At 39.1% G+C, this 22,436-nt stretch overlaps 1 protein-coding gene across 2 annotated transcripts; it reads right to left on the bottom strand.

The window, feature by feature from the left end:
• Positions 1-2,578: 2,578 nt before the first annotated feature.
• Positions 2,579-22,436, bottom strand: slc39a13 (solute carrier family 39 member 13). Of its 2 annotated transcripts, none has more exons than XM_026166556.2 (10): positions 22,173-22,436; positions 17,026-17,407; positions 14,620-14,727; positions 14,276-14,418; positions 10,251-10,367; positions 7,172-7,261; positions 5,048-5,098; positions 4,778-4,910; positions 4,573-4,672; positions 2,579-3,502 (listed from the first exon to the last, which is right to left on the bottom strand). In XM_026166556.2, exons 1-10 carry the CDS (start codon positions 22,212-22,214, stop codon positions 3,424-3,426), a joined length of 1,245 nt encoding a protein of 414 aa, XP_026022341.1. In that variant the 5' UTR covers positions 22,215-22,436; the 3' UTR covers positions 2,579-3,423. The 2 variants fall into 2 exon arrangements, with proteins under 2 accessions (XP_026022341.1, XP_026022350.1); XM_026166565.2 differs by having other exon boundaries at positions 17,026-17,391; positions 22,173-22,398.

Genomic DNA, 22,436 nt, shown 5'->3' with positions numbered 1-22,436 from the left:
GAGCAGACAGAAAGCAGCTCTGTTGTGGGGGAGTGCTGGTTTTTAATGCTCGGATAGTCACCTTTTGCACTAAACGTGTAAAAGACAGGTGCTGTGGAGTCACAGCTGAGCAGTGTGCAACCGATCCTTCAGATTAAGAATCATCTACTTTTTTTTTTATGTGTGTATTTATTGTTATTTATCTCCCACAACTGCGTTCCTGCACAGCAGCAGAAACGATGCACAGTGTAGAAATGATGTGACATGCTTTAAGTGATAATTGTTCTATACTGGGCTTCATAACTCAGCCATCCAGGCAATGTTCACGAGATGGCTGCCAGCTGATACACAATCACATGTGTTTCAGAAGCGAGTTCCAACACAATTACATTTGTTTCAATAAAGGTACAAATAGAGCTATATATATTCGTGTGTCTGTGTGTGTGTATATATATATATATATATATATATATATATATATATATATATATATATATATATATATATATATATATATATATATATATATATATATACTTGTGTGTATTGCACGTATGTATTAGATAATGGTCCAGCAAGAGTAAATCTGTTAAAGATTCATTTACTCTATATTGGGCCTCTGCTTTGTTACAGAATAGTTTACAATCCCAAAACATTACTTTCCAGGACAAGCACATATTTTAATCTGGGCACCCCAGGAGAAAACATGTCTTGATGACATGATGACTTTAGTAGATTGAACATAGACTGAATTCCCTTAAGGCCTTTATGAATTAATATATATAATTTAAGTTGTAAGGCTCATTTTTTTCCCCCGTAAGCAGAAACGTCACTTTACATTTTACTACCCAACTACCTATAATGTCGCATGTGCATGCCTCTTTCCCCTTCAGAATTCTCTTAATACTTCATGACATAGATTCAGCAAGATGTTGGATGCATACCTCAGAAAGTTTGGCCCACATCAACATGATAGTATGACCCAGTTGCTGCACATCCACGGGGCGAATCTCCAGTTCCACCAGGAGGCCATTTGAGTAAAGTCATTGTGTTCAAGAAGCTAGTTTGAGATGATTTGAGCTTTGTGACATGTGACTGGAAGCAACCATCAGAAGATGGATGTGGTCATAAAGGCATGGACATGATCAGCAACAGTATTCAAGTAGGCTGTGGAGTTACTCAGTTGGTACCAAGGGGCCGAAAGCGCGCCATGAAATTATCCCCGACACCATTACATCCCCAACGACCTGAATTAGGCAGGATGGATTAGTGCTTCCACGTTGTTTACACTAAATTAAATTCTAAACCTGATTTCTAAATGTCACAGCACAGAAATTGGGACTTACCATCATCACCATCAACATTGTCCAATTTGGCGAACCTGTGTGAACTTCCTGTTCTTAGCTGACAGGTGTGGAATCTGCAATGGGTTTCTGCTGCTCTAGCTCATCTGCCTCAAGGTTTGATGTGCATTCACAGATGCTCTCACACATGAAACCCTTGGTTCACTGGTTATTTCAGTTACTGCTGCCTTCCCATCACTTCGAGGAAGCCTTGACCATTCTCATCTGACCTCTGACATCAACAAGGCATTTTCACACAGAGAAACTGCTGCTCACTGGATATTTTCTCTTTTTCAGAGATGTCCCCAGAGACGTTCATGTGGGAAAATTCAAGCAGATCAGCAGTTTATGAAACACTCGGACCAGCCCCTCTGTCACTACCAAACATGCCAAGTTCAAAGTCACTTCATTCATTCCTCTGATGCACATCTTGAACTTAAGCAGGGCATCCTGACCATGTCTTTTCCTAAATTCTTTGAGTTGCTGCCATGTGACTGTCTAACTGGATACTGCATTAACAAGTAGAACAAAGTGGCGGGTGAGTGGATGCAGAAAAAAAAATTTCAGTGTAAAGTTATGAAACACAAAAGCTTTTGCAAAGCTTCATGTTTTGATTTGTTTTTTGTTGTTGTTTTTTTTAACACTAAACAGTTAAATCCACTCTGAAAAGTGAAGTTATTAAGAGGACGGTGTAAACATCATCAAAATATTATGATTAACATCCATCTGTCACATATTCCAACCCCCCGACTCCAGGAAATAAACTCTTGGGCTAAACTACGCAAGGATGAGAATAAGAATGAAAGATTTGTTTGTACCATTTGCCAGTGAAACCTCTTCCACTACAGAGTAAATAGTGGTTGCTGGTTGTCCTTCTGTGCTGTGACTTAGGAAGGCTCCCACAGACAATAAGCTGCTCACAGGCTGATGACTAAGGAAGGCAACCCGTGGAGGAGTCGTTATGGCAACAGAAGCTTGCCAAATAGACTGTGTTGAAATTGGACAAGTGTGAACACACAATCAATACCCCCCCACACTGCCATATGACATTTTAGGCAAAGGACCTTTTGCAGTAAAATTATGCTCACGGTGGACAACAAGGTCAGCTGAACACATCGCACTGTCTCAGCACCCGCGCACAACTCTATCAGTCAAAATATCCCCAAATCCACTGAATCATGTGTCCCAGTGCTTCCTCTTGTCTGCTAAACCATGGTGCTTAAAGTTAAAAATAAAATGGCTTCTTTAAACAGAGATGCTGGAAATTTACTGGTGATTTTATTCAGTGGTGGAAACTTTATATTAACAACATGACATGAACATCTGCATGGTTAACTTTCTAAAAATGTGTCTTAAGCATTACAAAACTGTTAGTGAAAACTAAATATGAAACCATACCAATCATCTTCTTCCTCGTGAACTAATTTCAACTTTGTCAGAGTCAAGTATACGGCGCCGGCACAGCTTTGTAACGAGCCCCGACTTCTGCTCGACAAAAGGTGCAGCCTGTGTTATGTTAGGGAGATAAAAGCATATCGAGTGTACTTTGGTGAGGAGCCGACTCTAAAGCGTTAAACCGTCCTGATTTCTTGGCACTTATTTCTGAACAAGGCAAAATGACAATGTGGTGCACGTCTGATGAATCCGTTTTCTCGTTTTCAATAAATACGCAGCAGCTACATGAGAAACAGAAGATGGGCAGCAGTAACAACACACAAAAGATTTAAACAATGTAGCTCTGAATACACTATAAAGAGGGAGGTCCTTGTACAGGGCCGGTAATACTTGTTCTGACCAGGTACGTCAGGCGTACCCGTGTAAAGATACATGTGCAAAACATCATGATTATCTGTTCAACAAAAGACAACTTGGTAACAGAACTCCAAACGATCCAAGTTTGGCACATTTTGAAGTGTCCACATCATTTGTTCCGTCGACAGTCGTCCATCCGTAAGGTGCCAATGCTCTGTCAGACGTTTTTTTAAGCATCACACAAAAGTTTCTATGAACATATATGACGGGTAAAAGATATGAGGAGAACAGGATGTTGCTCCGCTATTAAGTTTTAGTTTTTGGTAAGGCAAAAAGGGTGTTTCCGCCATTAGCAGTCGAGAATGGCAGAGAGCAGAGCCATGACAGCCACGCCACAGAAAATGAGCAGTACCTGCATCAGGGAGTGTCTGGAAAAGCAAACAAAAAGATAATAAAACTTTAGACATTGAGACTAATTTGAGCACATTAAAGGAAACCATCTGCCCTTTTTGAAACCACAGAGCCAGTTTTCCATTCCTTGCTAAGTTTTATTCTACTAAACGATCGGTCACAAACTACACACTGGCTCTTTCAGCCATCTCCAATGTCTCCCCCTGTGGCCTCGAGCAAAAACTAGATTAATATGGAGCATGGGAATAAAAAAATGGCCATTTGTTTTAAGGGTGTGCAACCAAAGGACTGATAAGCTCATGCCATGGCAAGGAGTCCATTACCCATCATAAGAATGACTACCACTCCTACAATCCTCTATTCTGATTCCTTTGCACAAACACAGGTAGGACTGAAACTGTCCTGCAGAGCTTTAAATAGCTGCTTTGTTACAAAGCTAGCCTAACCCCCCCCCCCCCCCCCCCTCCCATAAAAAGGCTAATATATGCTTTCCTTTTACTTCACACTTATAAAAAAAATAAAGTAATTTGTTATTTCAGTTCTATAATTTCATATACGCATCAAAATCAAGATGTTGCTATAATAAAATGCTACTGCAACTAAAAGCAGTTAGGTGTGTCAAAAGATTTCAATATTTAAACCTATTTGTGATGTTGATAGGCTTCTTTATATTAGGCTGAAGCATGTTTTCCATGCAGATTTATTTTAGGTTAAACAACAAATAAACAAACAAAACCCCACTCTGGCTGTTTTGATAGTAAATGCTGGTGTCCCATGTATTAATCCATCTTGGCTCACATTATTGCCAAAGAACACATAAAGATGTGTATAAATATACATGTGGTGTGAGTCAAAGCCGGACGTTCGGTTTCCGGCAATACCAATCACAGATGAACATCTGTTTGTGAAAACATGCAAATTATTAAAACAGATAAAAACAAACAAACAAACATGTGATTTAAAATAATTCTTCTTGTTTGAAATCCATTCGACATGCTGGTTAGACCCCGAGAATAATGCTGTTGATTTCCTCAGTAGCAGTAAAAGCACTTTAATAAAGGACTTCTTTAATAAACATCCATCATACCTGAAACTGGATTCCTCGAGAAGGTCGGGCACTACATTCACCAGGGCTATATAGAGGAAGCCTCCAGAAGTGAAAGGCAATATCCAGCTACTGGCATTTTCTAGGCACAATATGAAAGTCTTCTTACTGAACATGGCGACTGTAAAATGCACTCCAGTTATTAATAATGTGTTTGCTTGTGTGTTGTGTATTGGCCCCATCCTACCTGTGCCTTTTGGTGACTGAGCGCACAGAGCGAAGAAAGCTCCGAGGACCCCAACCAGTGCTGTAGACAGCTGCATGCGAGCAGCACTCCATCTGTCAAACCCGGCCCTCAGCAGAATGGCAAAGTCCCCCACCTGCAGATGATGATGTTACCCACATAAAAAAAATGGGTAAACATTCAGCGTGTTTACAAACACTAGAGCACTTCCATTCTTCCGATACGCCTTAAGCAAAGTAAACTGTACAATTTAGCAGCAACTCTGATCCTCACCTCGTGTGGGATTTCATGGAGCAGGATTGCGAAGGTGGTGAGGAACCCAACCTGCAAGAAATGTATCATTAGTGCTGCTTTGTCCTACACAAAGAGCCTAAAGAAAACCACAACTGAGTCAGGTATGCGTCAATTATTTCTTGTTTTGTTTTTAGCATGAATTAGGGAAGACAAAATCTCAGCAGATCACTATAAGTGAGCTTAAATTTTTTTAGCCACAGTCAAGGAAAAATGAAAATCTCATGAAACAAAAAATGTAGTTCATACATCAGTAAGGTCAAGTGACAGTGAAGGTAACTTAAGCTGGTTTAGGCTTTAAAAAGCTAGAGTAATAGCAGCAATGACCACCTGCTTTTGAAACAAGACCTCATTGATCTGAGGGAAGTTGACAAATTTATAAAGTCCTGATTATTTCATTCTCAAAATAAATATGTTGAAAGCACGATCATAGACCAGTGTGAATGAAAAAAATTGCTAATTTTACACTGTGCTAAATGCACAACGAGTAAACAGAAGACACTGGTGAGATGTCTTGTATGTGCATGTTTGAGACATTGAGTTAACTTCCTCTCTGGCACACGGATCCATAGTTCACGCTGCTTGCCTTATGTCTCTCCAGCTGGACTCCCATCCCACTGCTACAAATATACAATAACTTACTGAAGCGATACAAATTCATGTTACTGCAGTTTGGAGTGCAGATTTTTTCAATAAGACCGTAATGCACCAACTCAAAGGCTGCTCCCACAAGCCGAGGCCGTATATTTCTTCAATTTCAGACACTGTTTCGTCGTTTGGAATAATTATTATTGTATTTTGTATTAAAGTATTTATTATTCAACCTTTTGAAGTGCAAACAACCAACTTTGTATTCACACTTACCCACACTCAGTGGACATTATGTTACTGAGTCTGATGTTTCCTCCTCTGAGGTTCCAATAACAAACCACTGACATGTATTTATAACGCTGTGAAAAAGTATTTGCCCCTTTCTGACTTCTTTTTTTTTGGTGCATTTTTGTCACACTTACACGTTTGACATCAGATAACCTGAGTAAAAACAAAACACTTTTTAGACGATGATTTTATTTATGCAAGTGGGGGAAAAAGCTACGAGGTGGTTGAATTATTTGTGATTAACCACTCAGTTTCACTTGCCATACCTGCAAAGTGAAGCAGGTTAAAAGATCACCAAAAGTAACATATCATACCTCAATCATGTAAGTGTGACAAATTAAAAAATCGTGAAGGGGAAAATATTTCGGTGCATTGTATAGTTTGTATAGTATACATTATACTTGTATAGTGTAAAACATAAGGCCCGAGGGCCAGAATCAGCCCAACAAAGGCTCCAATCTGGCCCACTGGAAGGAGTGAATAGACTATGATGTTTAAGCTTTCCCCCCCTACTTATATTAAAATCACTCAGGAATTAAATGTTTAGTTAAATGTTTTTACACTGACAGAAACGGCACTTTCACTTGTCAGGGCCAGTTCGATGAAAACAGAGTAAAATGTGTGTCTTCAGACAAATATTGCTTCTTGTTCAAGAAACAGAATTTGAGGGGCTGCTACTCGACAGTCAACATTCAAATACAGTATCTGAAAAGCTTCCATTATAATTATAAAAGAGTCCAGCATCAGCTACTGCACTGTATTTACAGTAACCAACTGTCAGTATGTGACTGCAACTTCAGGGAACATCGGCAATTATATTGTAAAACCAGGAGTTCTTTCATGAATATGCATGCAGGAGACTAATTGTGAATAATCACATTCTCACAAAACTACTTTGCTGAATCAGTGTGGTTTTGAATTTGCATATTTTCAGCACAAAACTATCCAGATAAACTAAAACAAGGCGCCGCCACTGTTTTAAAGCACACTTTCGAGACTGTCACAGCTCTGTTGCCATATTGGTTAGCTGGCATAAAGCACACATAGAGCTTGAGTTATTGCTGGACCCAAAATAATAACTGCATCTGAAACCAAGAGCAAAATAAAGAGCAAGCACCTGAGCTTGAAAAAGCAAAGCTGCTAATATTACATGCAGAGTACTTTAGATGTAGGACAAGCTGTTGGCTTTTGTGTGTAAACTACAAAAGAGGTGTCACCTTATCTTACCTTTTTGCTAACCAGGAAGCTCCCAGATACTGCCAGCCCATGGGTGAAGTTGTCAATGCAATTGGCGAGTAGGTTTAGGTATCCACTCATCTGTGACACAGAACACATGACACATATGTCACTGTTAGTCACATTACTGCATATTAGTCAGAACTGAGAAAACAGCAGGAATGGATCACTTCTGTTACAGCACAGCCTCGGCAGAACTCCACTGCAACATTACATCCATGACGTAAAGTGTAGATGTTTACAAAGTTTACTTTGTGGACCACATACAACTAAAAAAAAAACTATTCTGGAAAATAAAAATAGTTTCTAGTTGACTAAATGCTCGAGACATCTAGAAAATAATTAGCGCAATTTCAGTGTCTTTAGTGTCTCAGTGTTTTTCCACATTTAGTCAGTCTAATCTCACCATAAACAAACACATGAACAGGCCTTGGGTTATGTCCAGATGTCTCCAAATTTGACTTTGGTGAAATTTTTCCATGATGTGACTTATTCTTGCAACACATTTTTTTTAATGGTGCAATAAAGCAGATTTTTTTTGTTTTTTAAATTTCTTCTCTGGAGCTCTGGCCGACCAAAGTTCAGTCTTATCTAACACATGTTTGACACCCACGCCACTGCGAACGAATAAACTAAGCATAATAACACATAAAAAGATTTTGGTGATTAACTCTTGACTTTCTCTGCCAACTTTCTTGTTACCGTCTCCAAAAATAAATTGTTTATTATGCTGTCACTAAACACTCCCTGGTTCAAAAAACTCAGTGCTCCAAGCATGATATGTGGGGAAAGTGAAACAGCTTTGTTTTTCAGTAAGCTCCTGCTTTGTCTTTTCAAGGATCCCAGTATTTATTTGCACATACACAAATTGCATGTAAATGCAAAAGCAATGTGGTCCAATTCCCGGCTTGTATACCGCCACCAAACAAACTTTATACACAAAATGGAAAACAAAATTTAAAAAAAAATTAGTTACAAAAAGTTATGACTTTATACTTTTAGCTCAGTTGTGATCTACCCATTTTCACAAATCAAGGTAGGTTAAATATACACACAAAAACACATAAAGACAGACAGACACCTCCCCAGTGTATTCATCAGACTGGTCATATACTGGTGGAAACCCTTATGTATGGGATCACATTTGATCAGATATTAAATTGGTATCACTAACCTTTAAAATCTTTAATACATACGCTATATGTGTAAACAGCAGCACAATCTGTTTGGTGCAAGTATACAAGCTGCGAATGGCACCCCATTGCTTTTGCATTTACGCACGATTTAAGTATGTGCAAATAAATATTTACATACTTGAAAAAGGTAAAGAAGAAGCTTATTGAAAAGGGAAAGAAAAAAAAGAAAACTGGTCCACTTTCACTACATATCATTCTTGTTGCAGTCAGTTTTTAAACGACAGAATTGGATAGGGCGCACCATGTCCAATACAGGGTTGTGACTGAGGGTGAAGTCATATCCCAGCTGTCACAGGATAGGGCAAGGTACACTCTAGGTACACATAGGTCACCTGTCTATCACAAAGCTAACAAAGAAAGACTGACAACCTTGCACACTCCACCTACAGCCAATTTAGAATCATCACCTGGCTGAATATTAGTAGTTATACCTAAATTATTACAATTAGCAAATTAATAAGAAAACACAGCCCAAGCCATCCTAAGAATTCCTCTATAGACACCTCGTGAGGTGAGGACAACCATGTAATTTAAGACACTTTCACTGCAATTTCAATAGGTGTTACAAGGGGCCATAACACCCCCTTAAAAGGGTTTATTTAGGAGAAAAATACATTTTGTAATAATTATACCTGTTATAATAGTTGCTGCTGGTGCATTACTGAGGACCAGCTTTGAGGCAACTATGAATGCTATAGCCATGAGCAGGGATATGGTCCACTCAGCAAACCCCAGCTGGGAAACCCACCCAAAACTAACTTGTATTAGCTACACTTCATTGCCCCCTTCTTAAATAAGGATCTGAAACCTAAATAACCAAGTCCCATCATACTTCACACACCTCAAAGTAGGGCAGGGCAATATGGCCAAAAATATTTATCACAATATATATTTGAAAATTTGCGATAATGATATAACTGATGTGAGACAAAATACTTCACAACTCCACAACTTTATAAGTGCAAAAAATCCCCATCACTTTATTTTCACTTAAACAAACAGCTGTTTTTAACAGTGCAAATGCAAATTTTTCGCTGACAGCTTAACCAAAAGGCACTTTTGGTTAAACATGCAAGCGGACCGGAAATAACGACGGTCTGCTTGCATGTTCTACAAAAAAAAGAAAAAAAATTGCTTTGGTTGCCATCTGACAGACAAAAACGAAACCAGTTCCACATCACTGAAGTGCACGTTTTTAAAAAACAATTCTGGTTAATCTGTTTCATTCAACGATCCGCTTTTGCCCTTCTCATTCTCCTTCGCCGCTATGCTTTTTCCGCCATGTGTGTATGAAAACAAAGGCACTGCGCAGATAAGACTGTGAACTTTCCTTTGTGTCCTCTCTCACCCTTAGAATGACCCTCACTCAGCCTGGCTCTGGCTGAGATCTCAAAAAAGGAGTTCTTCATCCCCACTGTCGCCATGTGTTTTGCTCATAAGGAATCGTTGTACGCTTGAGGTTGTGCATCTTTACAATCCATTGCACGATGAGATAACTATTGTTGTGAACGGGCACTATATGAACATTTTTATATTGAATTAACCCATTATTTATGTTACCAACCAGCTTATGAGACATTTTAAAATGTAGCTTATACCCTAAAAAATAAAATTGTTAGAGAAAAAGGCATTGCAAAGGACCCACAACAGAGTCGTTCTACAGCAGAACTGATTATGCAAGTCTCTCTTCCTGGTTTCACTGAACCAACTACGTTGCTATTTATTACTCAGTTGGAGAAAGTAAATTTTTTTTTCTTTAAATATATTTCTTACATAAGCAAACCATGTCAAATTCTTACCCCAAGTGATGCCCCCATCTTTCATCATTTTCTGTCTTTTTGTTAACCGGGATATGTTTTGGTTGTCAGCCTTACCTTGATTTTCTCTGATCCTTCCTGCAAACTCTGCTTGGAGGATTTCCATGACTCAGCATGGTGCCTGTTACTGAGTGATACCACTGCTTTTCCACTGAAAACTGAATTAGGCTGTGTCTGTGGAGGAAAAAAACGGAAGGGGGGGAGAAGGCACAAATGAACACATCTTCTCAACAAGAACTTTAAAAAAAAAAAAAAAAAAAAAACCTCATTTAAAATACAGTTATGGTCAAAACAGTAAGGAAATGGTAATGCCTGAATCCCACAGTGCAGTAAACAGTCATGTTACTGCTGCTCCTGCCGTGTGTCAAACAGTTCACCCACAGGCAGCTTAACAGCTGGTAAAACATTCTCATTATATTTTGACCTTCTTACATTTGCGCTAATAAGCAGTCGTTTGTACTTTTCATTTGTTTTCTCAGAAACAACGAAATCTCCTTTAAATTCGACTGCCGCTCCATCATGTTTACATTTTCATATTATAAACAAAACAGAACGAGAGAGCGAGAACCATTCATCTTAGGCTATAGGGTTTGTTTTCCGAGAACAGCCAGCTTCCTTGTCCCATTATTCAGAAACCACTTACGCTGCCATTTAAACTGATAGTCAAATTAAATGAGAGGGAAATAGGTTGCTGACTGCTGGTCGCCGAAAGGAAATTTTTGCTCCATGTGTACGATTGAAGCATGAGGAAGTAATAAAGCGTGATGAATTTTGGGGGGTTATCAATCTCCTCCAACAGATTGGAGCTAAACTGTCGGTGCCAAATAGTCTGAGTTTTGCCTAATGAGAAATTCAAAATGACCTAAGAAGCCAGAAAGTGATAAAAATCCTATCTTGACATTTTCCATTTGACTCTGAGGCTCTCCACGCGTTTGTTCGTTCTTCTTAAACACTGACCCAATTAGAGTAAAGAAATTTAATTCAGCTTGTTATACTTTTTGCTTCCTATGGAAAGATTTGCCACACAATATTATCAGAGAAAACACCTATAACCACCTTCTCGTTCTCTCATTTCCCGTCTCTTGCTGCCTGTGTCTATAAGTTGAGTATTATCCTTTGGACACTCAAATGGCTAAAGCAGCTGCTACACCCCAGCGCTATAAATAGACACCAGTGGAGGAGCTGAGCCATGGACTCCAATCTTCTCCCTCAATAGCAATAGAAAGATAAGAAAGGGAATGAGGCTGCCTTTACAAACGTACTGCTATCAGCCAGTGTGTTTGTCACTTTATATTATCTCCATCAACCCCTAAACAATAAACTTAAACAACTAAGAATGCTACAGTATTTAAAGTTAATAGTTCATTTATAGATATTTAAATAATAACTATAAATAGTTGTTTTTTAAACCAGTGCACATAAATGCCACGTCTCATGTAGGTGAGGTTGTTCATGAGTAAACATATATGTTTACCTACAGGGGATGGTAAAGGCAGAATTCAGATGAATACACATATAAGGTGTTGTGAAAATGTGTTTGCCTCCTTCCTGATTTCCTATTTTGTTGTATATTTGTCACACTTAAATGTTTTAGATCATCAAAAAAATGTAAATATTAGACAAAGATAACACAAGTAAACACAAAGTGCAGTTTCTAAATAATGTTGTTTACTATAAAAGGGGAAAAAAATCCAAAGCTACCTTTTCCCCCCACAAAGACAGAGCAGACACTCACTTTGCTTTCATGCACATATGCCCAAATTTATCACCCCAGATACATCGGTATCTGTATTGTCTGATTTCTGCAAATGATTTCTGATTTCTGATCAGATGACTCAGGAGGGGTGGGTTATTTTTATCCTCCCATGAGGCTCTGTGGAATCACCAACGGCCAACAGTGTTGTGGAAAAAGTATTTGCCCCTTCCTCATTTCTTGTTTTTGCACATTTGTCATGCTTACATATTTAAGATCATTACATTACAATAATGCGGTTTTAAAATTACTATTTCATTTATTAGGGGAAAAAGCTATCCAAACCTGATCTCCCTTGTTAAATTATTAATTCTGACTAACCACATTTTGTGGAAAATTGATTTCAACTCCACTAGGCCCCACCCAGCCCAGATTAATGCCAGAACTGTTGAATCACTTGTATAGATGCTGTGTGACAAAATAGCTCAGAAAGCAGCTTAGAAAGAAAATCATTGACATCTTTCAGTCTGGAAAGAGTTACAAAGCCACAATAACTAGAGAACTGCAGTTAAGATCAGAGGTCATGACTGAACAATAAGAAAGAGACTGAGCAAAAATGGCATCCACAGGAAAGTTCTAAGCCAAAAAAAACCCTGCTGGGCAAAAAGAACACAAAGGCTCGTGTCACATTTGAAGCTGGAATAACTTTGGAATAACCTGGATGACTTGTCATAAATGCTGGAACCATGAATTCTGCTCTCCACCTGAACATCCTGAAGGAGACTCTCCGAACATCAGTTCATCCCCTGAAGCTCAAGCACTTGGGTTATGCTGCAGTACAATGATCTGAAACACACTAGCAAGTTTACCTCTGTATAGTTAAAAAAAAGTGACCTAGTCAAAATCTTGGACTTAAATCCAATTGAGATGCTTTGGTGTGACCTTAAAAATGCCGTTCATGGTCGAATACCCTCCAGTGTGGCTGAAATAAAACAATTCTGTAGAGTGAGCTACAATTCCTCATTGCTATTTACCACAAACACTTGATTGCAGTTCTTGTTGCCAAGGGTGGCACAACCAGTTATCAGGAGCACATACTTTTTCACAGCACTGTTTGGCATTGCAGCCAGACACCAGAGGAACGTATCATTATAGTAGTGCTATCCAACCTCTGAAAAAATGTGCGGCCCAGACGTGCAAATAAAGAAGTGCACGGATGAAAAAGGGACGCACACACAACGGGAGTTTATTTCTCACGTCCAGCGTGAAGAAATGTTTGCACACTGATATAAGCTGAGGGATTTACCCAACCATAATAATAAATGCTAATTAGTGAACATAAGTAGCTGGATATCAGATAAAGAGCTACAACGTTGAGTCACGATATTTTTCGGCTCTTTAATTAGGGGTCCAGATACACAAGTGTATGTGCAAGTACAACCTTATGCTCTAATTTTAAAATCAGTCCAAAAGTCAGTTTTATCCTCCTGTTGTCTCTCATTTGATGATAGGTATGAGGGATCAGTGTAGCTGCACCACATACACACCAATTTCAAAGTGCGCAGAAGTCCAGACCCAGTCACATCTGCTGGGAACGTCACTTACATGTAAAAGTGCAGCACGAAAGCATAGCTTGGCAGATTAAATTGATCATGAATCTCAGAATAATCACAATATTAATATGAAGCATCAATTTGGAAATGAGATAAAAATTGACCTGACTGTCAAGCTACCCCAAATCACTTTGATCATCATAACCCTATTACTCAGCTGTACGACACGTAGCTGTCCTCCCCTCTGTGCTGATAGTAGTGCGGACATGAGCAGTGTTTGTGTAATTTGTTAGCCTGTTAAATACAACGCTGGAAAACTGGCAACAATGACCCTGTCCAATATACAAATCCTTACAAATGAGCAAATTAAAGAGAAGACATAAAAATCCATCTCTGACAGCACAGTGATGCTGTTAGCATCGTTAGCTTTCTGTGTGGACTTTGCTTGCTCTTTCTGTGCCTATTGGGGTTCTTCCCAGATCCTCCAGGGTGAACTGATGCTTCTAAATTGGCTATAGATGTGAATTTGAATTCTGTCCAGTATCTGTCCCCGATTTGGTCAAATAGCTCACAAAATGGATAGATGGCTATTTCTCTCTCACTGAACAAGAATGCCGATGTGCATATTTCCCAAAATCTCAAGCTGTTGGTGAAAGCGTCATGTGATGTTTCAGTCATAGAAAAAAACTGGCAGAATTATGCTGACTGAACACAAATGCATTCTGCACCAAGCATACCAATGAAAAGATAAATATGTGAAGGCTTGTATTGACATGTGTGTGCGCAGCACTGAGCATATTCTTCTGAAAACGCAGCATTTCAGCAGAAATACTTACAGTCGAGTTAAAATTCAGGTCAGAAACTGAAGTGGAGTTCTTGGGGCTGTCTTGGTCTGGGAACATTTTCTCCAGGAGCAGGAAGGCCAGCAGACCGATGATTACCCACAAGCCTTGTGTCATGTAGTGGTTTTGTTTACCAGCTGGAAGGGTAGCAAACAGACTGCAAATAAGGCTGAGAGAGCAAATACACTTCATAAGATGCTTCAGGAGAAGCAGACTGTTAACAGTGAAAGCAAGCTGGTGTCTAAATATTACAATGATAGTAAACATTATTAGCAATTATAGAAGAATAGGTCAAATTGAATAGAGGTGGTGAAGGTACTGGTGGAAAGGAGACCCACCTGAAGAGCCAGAGAGCTCCCAAGCCTCGGGAAGTAGGTGGAGGAATACATCACCCAGGAGACCACCAATAGCAAAGCTCAAGAGCTGTTTCAGCTTATGGCATCCAGCTGACAAAACACACACACACAAAATATCAAGGTAACAATTATTTTGCAGAGTAAAAGTTATAAATAATTTTATACAATTTTCATGTTTTTGGTTTACAATTACAAGCACAAACTGATTCCACTTTCCACTAATCATTTTGTCACAAGAGACATTAATACACAAGAGAATCTCTGGCTCACCTTACTAATATTAACCATGCTTACTCACACGCCCTGTTTTTATTCCTGAGGAGTTTCCTTGGTAATGACTAATGTCTCACAGCCTAAAATACACATTTGGCCTGCCACGTTCTTTAGGGTGGGGCACCTGAAAGAGGCCTCAGACTGACCTACAATAACATGTCTAGTTACTGAAGCTCAACAGTAAAAACCTCTCTCACTCTTCAACCATATGTTAACTGGTTAAAATTACAGGCAGGTATTGTAAGGGTACATTACTGCCTGCCAGGGATGGGTACTAATGCCTGGTACTAAACAGGCAATGGGGTGAAATGTTAAATAATGAATAAGCTCTGACGTAATTGGTTCTGCTCTCAGGACTGGGGGAGGATGTAATGCATTTTCACCATTTCCAATCTAGAAACTTCTCTTGTAGACTGCGTGCGAGGCCCACTGGCACAATGCTGCACATGTATCGAGACCCTTCGTTTAATAACAACCACAAACGAGAATGCAACATACAAAAATGTGTCTAGAATTCAACACCACTCACTGCCACAAGCGCTGCAAGTCTTTTCTTGTCAGGGCAGAAATGACTAATATCTTGAAATATCTAGCGGACATCACTTACTGATAATGTCGTTTTCCACTGCCATGTCCAAAACAAGGAAAATACTGCATGTGACTGCACAACTCAGTATTTCTCATTGAAAATCCACTGCACAAGTAGTGCCAGATCTATTAGTCTCAGATGTACAAAATTTTGGTTCCAATTAGAAAATGTCGGTACGTGAATAAGTTACGACTAAGGTGCTAAACATCACAGTGCCTCAGTGCAGCCTCACAGAGCTGTTGGTCCGGCTTCCATTTTCCCGCCTATCGGGCATTTCTCCTTTCATTTTTATTTGGTGTGGACCTGGGTGACCTTTAGACTGACAGTTTGAGAGTCTTTCTGTTCAGTATGGTATTTTAATGCCTCGTGGCAGGGGGGTGGAATCATTATCATGAGGTCACCACAGGAGACGATCTGTTTACCAGGAAGCAGCAGTTTTCCAAAAGGTTTGAGTACCCTTCACATTAAACCATGAGGAATGTGCAGCTGGGTTTAGGAGAGGCTGACCAGAACTACTTGTTGATCATACCGGGATTTATTATTCAACAGCTGGAAATCTGGAGATTTTAGCTATATCGTTGTAAGAAGCTTTGAGAATCAGCGATGCCAGGTCAGACTTCTGTAACTGTAACATACTTCCTTGATTCACTACAAGCATTTGAAGTCTGAACTCTTGTCCTTTAAAACACTGCCATCTCGGTTTATGTTGACTATTGACTATACTATTGTCAAATGTATTTTTGAGCAAGTAAAAAGGATTATAAATCTAAAAGTTTTGGCCAATTGGTGACAACTAGGGACAAATAACCCTCTAGGGAATGCCCAGACTGGTCGGCGAACTTTTATGAGAATACACATATTTTTGGTTGGCAGATGGTCACCAAGCAGTCTCTACACCCATGTGACTGAGGTCTTCCATATTTACATCACCAAGTAACAATGCAATGCCATAAAGCCCCGCAGAGCAATTATTTAGTGTGCCCTCAAAGAAAGAATGATAAGACGAAATGTTCTCTTGTTGGCTGCAAGACCAAACACAAGACTGCTCATGCATTCCTCGACATCAGAGCAACTGAAGACTCAGTGGGCGACCTTTACTGTAATAGCTATGTTAGCTCAAGAGAAATCTTTTTATGTTTAAGGTTAACAACATCCAGCGTGACAAGGGTTACCATCTGTTGTCTTCATTCTGTGTGCATGTTGATTATATTTAATACAATTACAGTCCCGCCAACTGTGTTATTGTTTACATGTGTGTTTTGTTTGTTTTCACTGTCAGATGCATGAACATGAAACAGTGACACAAACGCAGCCCATTAAAACAGGTGCACCCTAGCTTTTGTTATGCCAAATGACCCTCACAGCATTGTCTATTGTTTCACCTACACAAATATGTGTGATCGGCTTCTCTTGCATAGCGTCACATATGGTAAATGTCTATGCAGGTTTATCATTGCAGTTATAAAATACATGTTATAATATAAATAATGCACAGGCATACTGATGTTGCACATCGTCTCTCTCACCTTCTGTTTTGAGGGCTGCTCCAGCTTCAATGGGAATGACAAGAAGGGGGAAAATCCCACTGAGGCCTACAGCAACAGAGCCCACGAGAGACAGGAGCCAAATATGAGCACGCTCACTGGCTAAGAAGTCTGCTACTGCCTGGAGGCCTGGGAGGTCATCTGTCAGGCTGGGGCCTGGTCCTGCAGCTGTGGCCGTCGCATGAGCCATAACTGTTTGTGTCATCTTCTGGTTGCTCGATGCCCCCCTGGAGGTCAGCATCAGCAGGGCAACCGGGATAAACAGAGCCGCTACAGCCCAGCTGGGCCTCCAGTAACGTCCACCTTTCATCCGTTCCAAGGTCCGAAAAATACTTGCAACCAGTAATTCTGTAAAGGAAGGAAACTATAACAAAAACAGGTCTTCTCTGTAGCTTATAAATGTACTTTTAAAAAAACAACAACAAAAAAAACATATAATTAAACTGAAAACTTCTAAAACCTTTCAAAACGGTTAATCTTTGCAGCTGAGTAGATGGAATTGGTGTTTCTGCTGCAGTTTTTTTTTAATTTTTATAATAAAATAAAATGAAAAATGAACAGAAAGATTGAAACACAATCTACAAACATCCTTCTGAAGAACAGCGATTATTTCCATGGAACAATTTCTTAAAAGTTATAAATCACACACAGTACTGTGAAAAAAATCTTGAGTCACCCCTCATTTCTTTTTATTTCGCTCAAAGGAAGCCAGGCTCTCTCAAGCTATTTCAAAATGTGTCCACTCATTTTTTCAGCCCAGTTCTTGACCCTTAACATTTTCATAGGACTTTTTTTTTGGAGCCAATTAACACTGACCTATGAAGCATAAAAAGAGATTAACAAGTGTTCTGTTTACACATATCGGACAACTTTTAACCAGAAGTAATTTCAAATTATGTCTTTAGTCAGTTCCAAAAAAACAAAATTTTATTCCAGTTTCTTTAACAGAATCTAAAAACAACAAAGATTTCACAGTTTGCCAAGCATAAAAAGTTTGTTTGGTTTTTTTTGCACTAGGAAGGGGATTCCCACAGACCTAATACCGTAAAACTTCACATATCTCAGTATGGTATGAAGAGAATCCTTAACAATTTGAGAAAACTGGACAAGTGGAGGACAAAAGAAGAAGTGGGAGGCCTAAAAACTGTCTATAACGGATGGAACAGTATCTAAAAATCATGTCCTCAGAAAGAAAGAAAGAAAGAAAGAAAGAAAGAAAGAAAGAAAGAAAGAAAGAAAGAAAGAAAGAAAGAAAGAAAGAAATTATTCCCAAAGAGTAATGTCTTTAAGACATATATAAAAAAAAGAAAGAAAAAAAAACACACACACACCAAAGACCTGACACAGGACCTAAGATGATCCCGGTACTGTTCACTGAAGGCTCACCAGAAATGACCTCAGTGTAAAGGAAACGGAAAAGCTGAAGTATGTAATTACACATTAACTGGCTGGACAAGTAGTGACAGTAAAATATAGCGATGAATCCAGATATTTAAGTTTTGGTTCAAATCCTCATCAGAACAGAGTGTGACACTAAACAGAGAGTGTCTATATCCAGCTGTAAAACACTGTCATGGTTTGGAACTGCGTTTCAGTGGTGTTGGGAGTCAAAATTGATGGGATTATGAACGCAGAGAAGTACCATCTGATTTTGATCCATCACGCAATGTAGGGCTGCTCGATTATGGCAAAAATGATAATCACGATTATTTTCACTGAAATTGAGATCTCGATTATTTGACGATATTTATTTAACCCTTTAAGATCTAGCATAGAACCAAGTCCGCCAGAGCTTATATTATTTTTTTACATGTTGTAGTGCCATTTGTGGGAGCATTTCAAGTTGCTATACAACTATTATAGCCCATATTTTAATAATATGTATGCATTAAGTCAATAGTAACTACATTAATTGCAAAAAAGTGCAATAAACTACAAAAAAAATTGAAAATCATTTTTGTTTTTTTTACATATATTTCTACTTGGAGAAATTTAAGAGGCTTATCCCTCAAAACTTTAAATACAAAAAAGTTGCAAAAAATAGTTTACAACAACAGGAAATTTATTTTGAGTGTCTTCATAGTTTTATTTTGGAGATACACCAATTTTTATATACTGCAGGAAAAACGAAAAAACAATCCTATGATGCAAATTTGCAAAGAAAACAGCAGGTGCATCAAAATAAACTATTTCCAGCAGTGCAATTTGAGTTCTAAGCATCACAGAAACTATTCAGAAAAGTCACACATGACCAGTAGAGGTTTTTAAGGCCTACAAGTAAAAAACTACAATTTCCGCGAAAATGACGTCACTTCCGGTTTCGGCCAGGAAATGGCGGACATGCGACAGTTATATTATACTGAATATTATACTGCAAATTTGCAAAAAAGCAGCATATGCATCAAAATAAACTATTTCCAGCAGTGCAATATGAGTCCTAAGCATCCCAGAAACGACACAGAAAGTCATAAAGTCAAAGATAACTTTTAAAAAGACGAGTATAGGCCCTGAGGCCCTGATAGTAAAAAAGACTACATTTTATGTATGTATGTATGGCAAACTACATACACAAAAGACTACAAATGCAAAAGTTCGCGCTGACGTCTATTCCAACGTAGGAAGTGTTATGAACAGCTGATCGGATCGGTAAAGCGTGTTTCTGGAATATTATGTTTTTGTTCCTGCAAGCGCTTTTTATGCAGTTTTTGCAAAGCTTTATGTGGAAGGAAACCGTGACCGAGGACAAGCTGATGACATCAGATGTAAGTACAACTCCTCCGGTTTCATATGCAAAACAAATTATTGCGCTAGCTTACGCGGTTCAGGTTCTACAGGGATTTAAAAATAGTTACACAAAACGGAGCGTGCTGCTCTGACCGGCTTTAAAGGGTTAACAATGACTTTAAAAAATAATATAAAATAGTGTGCAACACCACTGAAGTTTTTTTAACCTCTCTTTTCAACCAACGGCAGTCACTCTCCAAATAACTTCTGCTTAGTTTTCCGAGCTTCCTTCGGGTCCTCTTAATCAGCGGTCTCCAACCTTTTTTGCGCCACGGACGGTTTATGCCCGACAATATTTTCACGGACCGGCCTTTAAGGGGTCGCGGATAAATGAGGGAGGGGCTAATAATCGGCTCAGTCATTTTTAATGATCGTTGAAAGCCCAGATCGTAATCGTGATTAAAATTCGATTAATTGAGCAGCCCTAACGCAATGCCACCTGGAAAGTGTCTGTTTTGCAACACCTTCCATTTCTTTCAGCATGACAATGATGTCAAACACACTGCCAATGAAGTAACAGCATACCTGGATAGAAAAAAAGCACACAAACACAAACAGAACAAATAGCAGCAACATTCAAAGAAGAGCTTTGAATGTCTTTCAGGAAGCCTGGAGAACTATTCCTATATTTCCATTTGTGTTAGTATTTAAGTGGAAAAATATTTAGAAATGAAAGGTGACTTTAGACATTTGCCCAGCACTGTAAACCAGGACCAGTATACACTATATACTGTGTATGTAAGTACTGGGGGATGACACAGTTTTATTACTGGCGCTGTACGCCACCACAAGAGATCTGAAATTAGACATGTCAAGACGAAACTCAAGTGCAGGTTTTCAGAGTTAAATCCACGGTTTCATGAAAACTATCATACTAACTATAGATATTAAGATATTACTGCCATTTTTTATTGCCTCAAAAAAAAAAAACTTAAATAAAATCATTCTAAATAATACAAGCTGCTTTTACCTCTTGTTGTTGGTTTACTAGAACTGGGAGCACTGATCCAAATATCAATAGTATCAATAGCAATGGTGGTTAACACCTCAAACATGCACTATGAAAAATGTCTGAAACTTTTGTGTTGACTGCCACGTCCATTGTATTTATAACCTATTGAACTTTTAAACACAAGAAGCTGACCTGCTTTAGAGCATTTACAAAAAAACTCCACTTTTAATATGCATGAAAAGATGAAAGGTGTGTTTTGTTACCAAATTATTGTGAAAAGTGAGAAAAAAAATCAAGTGCTTCAATTTGCTATGATGATACTTAACTCATAAGTCATAACACACTGAGGTCCACTCCATAAGCTGCCTTGTAGGCTAAAAATATCAGTATTGATATTTCCAATACCTGCACTGTATTTACTTGATATTTGATTGATACCAAAATTTGCAATCTGGCCGAGCACTACTATTTACAGCATTTACAGCCTGTATCTGTCCACAGCTTTTGTCCACTAACAAAAACGAGACTATAAATTATAGAGCTGTAATTCATAAACCCTTCCTATAATTTGTATATACAAGAATACCCTCAAACATAAGCCAAGAGTATCCCTGTATTTATTAGGATAAACTGTAACTTAAATACGGTGTTAGGTAACAGTAGCACTACACATACTGGTCCCATTAAAACATCTGTGGATTTGATTTTTACTCAACTTCCATCAATAAATAGAAACTTTTTAAACTCTCGGTAAACACTGGAGGCATTAAAAAGACTTTGGCATACATGTGACAAAAGTTCAGCTATGCTGGAGGAAGAAAGTTCCAGAAATAGCAGACAGACTTCCTCCTGGCAGGAGCCTATTGATATTTTTGTACAAGCCTTTTTTTTAACAGTGACTGCGAAAAGTTTAAGTGCCTTTAATTTATTATCGATTAATCACATTTTTGCAAGGGGGAAATGTATAACACGTTTACGTCGCTGTTAAACATCCAGTTTGACACTTCCCTGCTTGGGATTTCCCTGGAATTGCAGATTTAAGCAGCACGGAACATACGCAGTTGCGCTGTGATATTAACCGCAGAGAAGATGCAAGGACGGTGGTGAAAAAAGTCGCAAGCAGTGCGGCAACTTAAAAAAAAGCGGTTAACTCAAAGTTGTGTCAGCCAAGTTTACACTTGGGGTCTGGTTAGCAGGCTAACGTTAGCCCGTAAACGTGCAGACGGGCACAGCTACAGAGATTAGCCTCGCTGACACGCAGCCACTTCACATTAAAGCTAACCCTGCTATAGCTAGCACCAATTTCACAAACTTACAGATGGCGTCAGTGGTCAGGAAACCAAAACAAATAGCAGTCAGCATGTGGCTTTTTTTTTATTTTTATCTCTAATACCTTGTGATTTCGGCAATCTTTGCACCAGTGTGTCCCTGCCATCCAGGCCGGCTTGATAAAATGCAGGCTGAGTTCCTCCAGACTCCAGCTGCTGCTGCTCCTGCAGACAGGGATCCGTTAGCTGCAGCGCACCAGAGACTGCGGGTCACCGCGGCTTCCCCAGTCTCCGAACCATACGCTGCTCCAGACAGCCACGTATCAGGATCATGGAGGGAAAACATAAACAACAGAGGAGAGGCACAGCATGGATCCCGCCCCACCAAA

Source organism: Astatotilapia calliptera, chromosome 1 (genome assembly GCF_964374335.1).
Source record: "Astatotilapia calliptera chromosome 1, fAstCal68.1, whole genome shotgun sequence".
Taxonomy (NCBI): domain Eukaryota; kingdom Metazoa; phylum Chordata; class Actinopteri; order Cichliformes; family Cichlidae; genus Astatotilapia; species Astatotilapia calliptera.
This window is presented reverse-complemented; position numbering and strand designations above follow the sequence as displayed.

Bases quoted from the DNA above. Each gene is read 5' to 3' on its own strand.
- slc39a13 (XM_026166556.2), bottom strand. From the start codon at position 22,214: ATGGCAGGGACACACTGGTGCAAAGATTGCCGAAATCACAAG. The intron at 14,728-17,025 runs GTGAGAGAGACG...GTGTTTTGTCAG, and splicing joins AGCAGCCCTCAAAACAGAAG to CTGGATGCCATAAGCTGAAA. The intron at 3,503-4,572 runs GTATGATGGATG...TTGCTTTTCCAG, and splicing joins CTCGAGGAATCCAGTTTCAG to ACACTCCCTGATGCAGGTAC.